Source organism: Amaranthus tricolor, chromosome 9 (genome assembly GCF_026212465.1).
Source record: "Amaranthus tricolor cultivar Red isolate AtriRed21 chromosome 9, ASM2621246v1, whole genome shotgun sequence".
In the NCBI taxonomy this organism is placed as follows: Eukaryota; Viridiplantae; Streptophyta; class Magnoliopsida; order Caryophyllales; family Amaranthaceae; genus Amaranthus; species Amaranthus tricolor.
Genome location: NC_080055.1, coordinates 19341386 through 19351450, shown reverse-complemented (window position 1 = coordinate 19351450; position 10065 = coordinate 19341386). Strand labels below are relative to the sequence as shown.

General features: G+C 34.6%; 1 protein-coding gene across 1 annotated transcript in view; it reads left to right on the top strand.

Moving 5' to 3' along the window:
- LOC130824598 (subtilisin-like protease SBT6.1) overlaps positions 1 to 9966 on the top strand; it is a 10301-nt gene extending 335 nt beyond the window's left edge. The window contains exons 1-10 of the mRNA XM_057689662.1: positions 1 to 384; positions 3048 to 3176; positions 3340 to 3492; positions 4186 to 4302; positions 6600 to 6784; positions 6962 to 7225; positions 7347 to 8415; positions 8719 to 9210; positions 9292 to 9352; positions 9626 to 9966. The exon at positions 1 to 384 is cut by the window's left edge and continues 335 nt beyond it. Of these exons, the coding sequence (XP_057545645.1) occupies positions 1 to 384; positions 3048 to 3176; positions 3340 to 3492; positions 4186 to 4302; positions 6600 to 6784; positions 6962 to 7225; positions 7347 to 8415; positions 8719 to 9210; positions 9292 to 9352; positions 9626 to 9717 (2946 nt within the window). The 3' untranslated portion in view covers positions 9718 to 9966. The remainder of the gene's footprint in view (positions 385 to 3047; positions 3177 to 3339; positions 3493 to 4185; positions 4303 to 6599; positions 6785 to 6961; positions 7226 to 7346; positions 8416 to 8718; positions 9211 to 9291; positions 9353 to 9625) is intronic.
- The last annotated feature ends 99 nt before the right edge of the window (positions 9967 to 10065 follow it).

Here is a 10065-nt window from a genome sequence, read left to right as displayed (position 1 = left end):
TACAAACATGCCGATTTTCACCGAAATTACCTCCGACGTAGCATCAAATCCGACGGTTGGGATTGGATCGAGCGGCGGAATCCTGCGGCTAAGTTTCCGACTGATTTTGGCGTTGTTGAAATCGAAGAAGCGGTAAAAATGGGGGTGATTGAAGAAATTGAGGGGTTGAGTAGTGTGAAGGATGTTTTGCCGGATTTTAGCTACACTAGAACCTTGCTTGAGGAGGAGATATTGCAGAGGGAAAGTGAATTTTGCAATGTTAAGAAGAAACCTGGAAAGATCTTTACCAAAATTTCATTTGAGGAAAAGGAAGAAGGAGACGGAAGTCAATGGAGTGTGCTTAGTAATCAATCGATTAGTTGGAGACGGCATCTTTTAGGAAAGGTTAGCTGATTTATGAATTTTTTTTTCTGTATTTTATTCACCAAGCACAAATTGAATTGAGTTTGAGTTTGGTTTAGTAACTTGTAGTGATACTAATGAGTGAATGGTGATTGTTAATGGATTACTATCTGTGGTATCTTGTTATTAATTTGATAGTCAATATTGGTTTACCGACCTTGATTCTTCTTTAATTTTGTGTATGAAGGCAAAATGTTGCTATATGTATTAATTGGTGGTACATTCAAGTTCTTTGAAACGGAAAGTGTTGAATTAATGTCGTATATATGAAAAGTAAATAGTGTTATATCTTTGATTTGAAAACCAACGAAGATGCATGCTTTGTTGTCGCCATACTGTTGTATTTTGTTACCCTAAGTAACTTAGCACTAAGCAATTAGGAACTTGTTGATTTTGTAATTGAAGAGTGAATTTTTGTGAACTAGTTATTGCAAGTCAATAAAATGAACAATAATAAACTTGATACAAGATTTAACGTGGTTCAACAGAATCGGCTACATCCTTAAGTGATTATTCATGCTATTGATTATATTTTAGAGCTTCAAGCTCATTCAGTTCATATCTTAATAAAAAGCAAGATGTGTATTATAATAAGAGTATGGTATCAATAGTTACAATGCAACCCTTCTCAATATAAACTCAATTAATCTTGCATACACCCAACTTACCAAAGCTTTTATGTGCACACTTAGGTGTGAATATTCTCAGACTCTTAAATCCAATCTTCAAACTCTACCACATCAAATTTTCATTAACTTTTATTTACTTTTTTATCATTTAGATTAGATTCATAAAAGATTCTTCTTAATTTTACACTTTATTTTCGGTCTCACTTTAAACTCACTTCCATTTTATTCCAATGTGAGTTGACTCATTATTGGACTAAGGAAAAAAATGATGATTCGTCTCATCTCAAGAGCCTTGGGATGAGTATTCATTTTCAAAATTAACCTCAAGACTCAATTTCTTTACTTCACCAGTGCTAGTCTTGGACAAAGACTCATTTGAATTTCTTCAATATAAATATTGTTCTTACTCTTGGGTTCAATGTATACACTTTATAAAGTGTGACAACACAGAGCTCAAGCAGCAACAAATTATTGAATTTGTTTGGATTTTTTCAAAAATATTTGATCTTTTTTTGATTTATACTTTCTCTGAAATGTTGCAATCAAAGGTTTTTTGCAGATGTTAAAAAACTTTATGACAAGGAGTAAAGTAGTGCTAGAGGGAAGGCAGATATGAATTTGTGAGAGTGAGTGAGTGGAGAGATAAGAAAAGGTGAGAAAATAGTAAAATATTATGATATTCATGTTATAATTGCATTATAGATCTAAAATCATTTGTTTTTATTGCGCTACTTTAATATAGTGAAAACTAGCATAAGAGTGTACCCAATTCTACGTCTTAAAGAAATTTGTGTAATTATTTTTTTAATCTAGTTATAAAAAGAGAGAAAATTGAAAACTATGTAATTAAATAAAACTAATAATCTAGAAGAAAAGAAGACAAATAAGTTGAAAAAGAGGGAATTTAAAAGAAGAAAAAGTGAAGAAAATTATGAGAAAAAAAAAGAAAATAAGTACACAAATTATCAAGTCGAAGAAAAACAAATATAGAAATGCGAATTAAAATGAAGATTTTAAAAGAGCATAAAAAAGATGATGAATCCATATGAAACAAGATAGAATAAGAGAATAAGATTAAGATAAAAGGCACCTTGCCGTGTAGAGGTCCTAGGAGAGAAGTTTGTAAAGTTGTAAAACTATAAGTAAATCCTTATTTTGTTCCTTGTATCTTTTTCTCTTTTCATAATCAAGAGCAAATCTTTCATGCATTTCACTCTCTTTAAAGAAGATAATGCTTTTTTTTCTACTTTATATGACATATTATTAAAAAAAAAAAAATCTCCCTACAGAAAAACAAAGTTCACATAAAGTGGAAAGTGCAAAAATGCAAAAGGTGCACAAAAGCATACGCCTTCTAAATATCGCTAAGCCCATACCAAAATAAAAAATATCTAGAGTCTACCTTCAAATTGCGCCTGGTATGGGGCGCGATCTATAAAATTAAGGTTATAGGGTGGGGATGAAATACAATAAATCTAAAAATTTGAATGTTGTGGATATGGTTTTTACTATTAGATAAAGTACCCCAATTATTTTGGGTACGAGGATGTTTCTTGCGTGGGGCAATCATAAAATAAAGTACCAGTGCTACATAGATGGTATGTATTTGACAACTGCTTCTAAATATTTGGATCCGGACAAATGCCATGGAGGGTTAATGGAAAACAAACATTTGTTTTTACGGGGGTAAAGTTGCTTACAACCGACCTCCTAAACATTTTCTACGTGGGAACCTATGTGAGAGTCATTATGAAAATGGGAAAATGGACTGTAATGATGTCATAAAGATATGATATGTAAATTGTGTAATTATTTTAGAAGAAAATGCAAAAATTAGTGAATATGTTGAGATATTGGAAAAGTTTGATTTTGTTTTGGGATATTGGCATTGTTCTTCTCTATTGTAGAGGTTTAACCTTATTTATCAATCATCATGTGTTTACGTGATTTAAAGACCATGTGGTATAAAAAGGTGCATTGAGATTGTGAACATTACATATTTTTTTTCTAATGCAGAATTCTCAAGTAACATCTCTATTTGGTGCTGATGTTCTGTGGGCCAAGGGATACACTGGTGCTAAAGTAAAGATGGCCATATTTGATACAGGAATCAGGGCGAATCATCCACATTTTCGCAACATTAAGGTAGACTATACTCCTAACCACCTAAACTTCTATCATAATTGTTACTTAGTGATCTTGGTGGTATTGTGATATATATATATACACACACACACAACACTCACATGCACACACATATAAATATATAATTATTAAGTTTTTCACTTGATTTTTGAGTGGACTGCAGGAGCGGACTAATTGGACCAATGAAAATACCTTAAACGACAATCTTGGACACGGGACCTTTGTAGCTGGGGTTATTGCTGGCCAAGAGTCAGATTGCCTTGGATTTGCTCCGGATACTGAAATTTATGCTTTTCGTGTATTTACTGATGCACAGGTAATTTCTGCTTTATTTTAGAAGAGAAAGCTAGAGTTGATATGCTATTAAAGTTTGACTTGCAAACCATCCTTTTTTCTCAAGTTATTTGTTGTGCTTAGCTGGCTTTGAAAGCTCGAATTGCTAGCCGTTTTTACTGCTCTTTATGTTTTGTTCAGTGATAAAAGGTATTTTGGTGCATTTGTTTTTTTTTTTGATGGAATTGAAAAATGAGTTGTTGTGGAGGATTGTGGTGACTAAGAGAACTTTAGAGTATGTTGGAAACAGGTTGTCTTAGCATTTCAGGAAAGAAAAGAAGCAAGAACTTGATAGGTCATCTTTCCAAGGGTCTTATATTTGGTGGCATGTTTCGTAATCTGTCTACTTATCAGAGTTAGTAGGGTGTTGACTAGATTTTTGTTTGTGCTTTGTACGTCATTTTGCACTTTATGGTTGTCCATCTTGTTAAGCAAAAGGTTGGAATAGCCCTATAAGTAGATAGGGGAGCTAGAACATTGACTTTATTTTGATGAATGTAGATCACTGTTTGTTCTTGACATTGAATTTTTGTGAATGATATGGGGATGTTCTTTTTATATACCCCTTGCTTTGTTAAAACGTAGTAACAAAATTTCAAGTTGCATCTCTCCCTCCCTCCCCTCGGTATCACGTTACCAGCAATATTATGATAATCCTTTATTCAGCTTATTGCAGGTGTCTTACACATCATGGTTCCTTGATGCTTTCAACTATGCCATCGCAACTAATATGGACGTGCTTAATCTAAGTATTGGCGGTCCTGATCACTTGGATCTTCCATTTGTGGAGAAGGTATATTGATTTGAATTGTAATCGTTCATTGCAATGTCAAAAACCTCACATGCACTCGTTTTGAAAAAATCTGGGGGCTGGGGGGTGTTAAGTTTTCAAGAAGGTGGTATACTTTATATTTTTACCTCCCTTTTTTTAGTTGTGCAACTTTTATTCTTATGCTTTTACCACTGAAAATAGAATCTTCATAATCCATATCCCGCTTTTCAATCTTCTATCAATTAGCCACACAAAACTTGCTATATTTAGATTTGTTCTTGGCTTGCCGTGTTTCTAATCATAGTTTCATTTGGTTGCTTGGTGACTAGTGGTTACCTTGTTATAACTTCTTAAAATGTTGGGTGGCTAAGAACTAGCATTTATTATTCAAATACTCTTGCTATGTACAATTTTTTAAATAAATGTCAAATGGAAATCCAAATTAATTAACACTCAAACATGGGCTTTGGCTCTTCTTTTTATCACCAAATACATAAAACATTTGACACGAGTTGAGTAGGGAAGACAAATGGTTCAGTGCAATTTCTTCAATATTCGTTTCACAATTAATCATCAAAAATCCTCTCACTGAAAGTGTTGGAGTGAGAGATAGGAGGAGGTGACCGGTGGGGAAGGGGAAGGGGAAGGGGAAGGTTAGGTGGCAGTTGAGGAGAGGAGGATATGTCCCTAGTGTGGAAGGTGACAGTTGTGCGACAGTGGGGGAGGGGAGGACAATTTTTTTTTTTGAATTTTGTTTCATTTTCTTTTTACTGTTTATTGTTTTAAAATAAAAATTACAGTCAAATTTTGCAAGTGGATGTTATAGGATAACATCTCCTAATGTTTGGATTATTAGGGTCAATCAAAAGTTGCGATTATTTTATTATGAATAAACGAATAATTATATCAAATGTAACTCATATTTACAACTATATAATATTCATAAACTGATGAATTACTTTTTTGTGTTGATTGTACAAATCAATTAAGCAAGAATGTAAGAAAAATTCTAATATTACCTTATGTACTAAAAATGTTGAATTCTTATAATATTTATGTAAACAAAAGATATTAGAATTTTCTTAAGTTAAAAATACATCGAACATTTATTACTTAAGCTTACTCATTACCTTAATCATAAAACTTCATTGCCATGATTATAAACTCAATATCCTTGATGTCTTAGATTAACTTTATTAAGTTGACATGTGTCAGAGATGGTTTATGGTTTTGTTATGTGATGTATGATGATATATGATTTTGTTTTGATTTATTTTACTTATGGCGCTTAAGCTATTTTCTTGCAAGGGTTTCTATATTGCTATGTTTTTTTATATCATTTTTCGATGCCTTGAGAAGAGGGCCTTTAAAATTATTGCACCTTGTTAATGTCTTTTAATAGTCATTGGCTTTAATTGCACCTGAAGTCCTAAACAACTATTTCATTTTACTATTTTGAATGCAATTTCTCATTGTAACTTTGAAAAGCAATTTTTGTTTTGAAAAAATTGATTTTAGTCTTCTGTTCTTATTTTTAATGATGACTTCTGCCAGAAGGTATGCAAGAGTGTGTTTGGTACAACTAGTGGGAATGGAATAGGACGAGAACAAATAAGGAGCAACTTAAGCTTTGTTGTTATTGGTTGTTCGTTATGTGTATATAAAGAAATGCTCGATGTCCTTTACTCTGCTTTGCTAAATCTTTGAAACTATAGGTTTGTTCTTTGTTCTGTTTTTTTAGCCACCACCACCTCTCGAATTGCTTCTTCTGCCCCATTGCAACCCACCAACATGGAGACTACCTTTACAACCTACCTAAACTCCAGTGACCGAAACCCAACATCTCCATAGCTGCCCAAAGCTCAAATCCTCCATTATTGGGTTTTAATGTTTGAGAAAAAGAAATCATGGGAGAGAGCCATAAAGAACATAGAGATTTGATAGGTGAGAAATGAAGTTAGAGGAGACAGTGAAGCAGAAAGAGAGAAGAGAGATATTGTGATGATTGATTTCGCCCATGTTTGATCAGTAAAAATTTGAGTGTTTTGGTTAAAGTTAGGAAATGAATTGGGTTATGTGCATATTAATCTGTAATTTTATGGGATTCAGCTAAATGATCTGTTTCCTATCCTATAGCCTAAAATTCCATAACATCCCTTAATTTTTTCCCCATGGGTACATATCTTATATAGTAAATTTAAGAGTTTTTATGGATGTTTCTTGCAAAATTCACTTTCAAATGTTTTGATGTTCTAACTGGATCTGGTATCACATTACGAGATAATTGATGCCTTGGAAACATTATGACACTTGTTTAGGTTTGGGAACTAACTGCTAACAACATAATTATGGTATCTGCTATCGGTAATGATGGACCACTCTACGGGACACTGAACAATCCAGCTGATCAAAGCGACGTCATTGGAGTTGGTGGTATAGACTACACTGATCATATTGCATCATTTTCTTCACGTGGCATGAGCACATGGGAGATTCCACATGGGTAATGACTTGATGGATTCTGTATCTTTTCCTGTCATCTTTCATGGAATATTTTATTACAACTATCAGTTAATTTGTAATGGAAGATATATGTCATTAGCATATTGATCGTGCTGATTTTGTATCTTGCATTTGATGTTCTGTAATGTTTTGATTTATGATACTGGTACATGAACAGTTATGGTCGCGTCAAGCCAGATGTTGTAGCATATGGACGTGACATTATGGGATCAAAAATTAGTACAGGCTGCAAGACTTTGTCTGGAACTAGTGTTGCAAGTCCAGTGGTAGCAGGGGTTGTGTGCTTGCTAGTTAGTGTCATCTCGGAGAACAACAGAAAGCGCATCCTGAATCCTGCTAGCATGAAGCAAGCACTGGTTGAAGGAGCTGCCAAGCTTTCTGGTGCTAATATGTATGAACAAGGTGCTGGGAGAGTTGACTTGTGAGTTTGCTAAAGACTTGTTTCTCAGTTTATGGACTGAATAATATGCTAGTTCAATTGTACTCACAAATGTTAGCTTTTGTATTTATAACTGTGAATGAATAGTTGGTTTTGATGTCAGGTTAGAATCATATGAGATCTTAAAGAATTATAAACCACGAGCGAGCATCTTTCCTAGTGTACTTGACTTCATGGATTGTCCTTATTCATGGCCATTTTGTCGACAGCCGCTTTATGCTGGTGCAATGCCGGTCATCTTTAATGTTACTATTTTGAACGGTATGGGTGCGATTGGTTATGTTTCCGAGTCACCAACTTGGCATCCAGTGAATGAGGAAGGCAATCTTCTCAGCATTCGTTTCACTTATTCTGAGGTTATTTGGCCGTGGACTGGCTATTTGGCTCTCCACATGCAAATTAAGGAAGAAGGTGCACAGTTTCTTGGAGTAATAGAAGGTAATGTAACTATTAAGGTTTATAGCCCACCTGCGCAAGGTGAGAAAACAGTAAGAACTAGCACTTCTATTCTCCGATTGAGATTGAAAGTTGTTCCAACTCCTGCAAGATCCAGAAGGATCCTATGGGATCAATTTCATAACATCAAGTATCCACCTGGATATATACCTAGAGATTCTTTGGATGTCCGCAATGATATCCTGGATTGGCATGGGGATCACCCACACACAAACTTCCATACTATGTTTAATATGCTAAGTGATGCCGGATACTATGTTGAAATACTTGGTTCTCCACTGACATGTTTTGATGCTCGTCAGTATGGAACACTCTTGCTTGTTGATCTTGAAGAAGAGTATTTTGAAGAAGAGATAAATAAGTTGAAGGAAGATGTCTTGAACACTGGACTGGGTTTAGTTGTGTTTGCTGAGTGGTATAATGTTGAAACAATGGTCAAAATGAAATTTTTTGATGATAACACTCGGAGTTGGTGGACCCCAGTTACAGGTGGTGCAAATGTCCCAGCATTAAATGATCTTCTGGCCCCATTTGGGATTGCTTTTGGTGATAAGATCCTCAATGGTGATTTTTCAATCAATGGTGAACAAAGTCGGTATGCATCAGGAACAAATATACTTAGGTTTCCTGCCGGAGGATACGTTCACAGCTTTTCTTTCGTAGATAGGTCTGATGGTATTGCGGCTCAGAATGTACTAACATCTGGTCTGACGAAGGTGAGCTTTATAGTATCCTATTGGCTATATTCATGCAAACATGATCGAATAGAAACTTCTTGTGGCATCATGCTTGAAATGTTTTGAATGCTTAGATATAATACCGTCCTCATTATCCTTATCACTTCTTGTTATAATACTTAATGTTTATCTTTTTTTTTTGTGACAACGATATGGAATCAGCTTAATAGATCTGCCCTTTATTCTTTTATATTGTAATGATACTTAGCCAAGAGGTAGGTTAACAAAAGTCACCTAGATCTTGCTGTAAATAGGCTAAATGTCAATCTTCGTTACTTGCAGGTACATTCGGCTATTCTTGGTTTTTTGGAGGCTGGGGAAGGCAGGATTTCAGTTTATGGAGATTCAAACTGTCTTGATAGTAGCCATATGGTTACTAATTGCTTTTGGCTGCTCAAGAAAATATTAGAGTTCACTAGTGGAAACATCAAAGATCCGGTGCTTTTCTCAAAATCTGTCCGACAAGTTTCATCCATGAATGTAGATCAGCATTTACCATATCGTAGGACGGATGTGAATTTCTCAGCTTATTCTGCTGTCATTGGGAAAGAACTGATGTGTAGGACTGACTCCAGGTTTGAAGTAGTTGGAACTATAGGTTATAATATCCAGATTAGGGGAAGAAACAGAAAACTGCCTGGTGTTGCCATCGATATGGAGAGAAATTCAAATTCCAGTTTTGATATTTCTGATCTACAACTTTTCAGTAAGATTCCCCAGAAAACAAGCGATAAACTGAGTAATAAGTATTTCGGTTTCTTTAATACAGATGAGGTTCGGAACTTCAGCTGGTCATTTAATTTGTTGTCAGTAATCATCATGCAGTACATAATGAAAATTTGAAATGTCTTGCAGCTTGACATGCCCGTGCTGGTTGCTAGCCACTGGCTTGTTCCTGCCATAATTGCAGCTTCAGGTCGTGTTCTGACATATTTTCTTCTTTACCACATAATTTCGCGCATTTTTTGTTTATATGAAATAGTAAATGATGATTGCTATTTAGAGTCAATTCCAAACATCTATCATTACATAGATAAGGTTGCGTATAATCACCTTCTCAAGCCGTGCCTAGGTGTGAAACTAAAAATTTCTTAATGACAATGGGACAATGGAATGTTGTAAAACTTCTTTTCATTGTATAATGATTTTATTACATGTTAACATCTGACTTACCTTTTTGATGTGGTAGGTTTCCTAGTTTTCTTTAGCTTTTGGCGGATCCGACAAAAGCGACGGCGACGGAGGAAAGGATCTAGTTCTGGTAGATATTCCAATGTTTAATAGTTATCGGAAAAGTTTTGTATCAAAAGAAAAACACTTGAATTTGAGATATAGGTAGTTAGGATCTGTATTTGAAGGTGAAATGTAGAATAGCCTTTTTCCTTCGATTGCCAATATTACGCACACAGTTGCAACTTTGAGAACCACTAGTAAAGAGATTGTACAAAACATCGTCAATTTCTACACAACTTGAGAACAATTTCAAAAGCCTAATCCCGATAGTAATGTAGGGTTGGCTAACGTTTCATATGAACATTACTATTAGAATGTAGATAACTTTCATTTGTTTTTAGTATCCCTTTCTCAGCTTTTTATAAGTGAAGATTCAGATCAGACAAATTAAAGCTT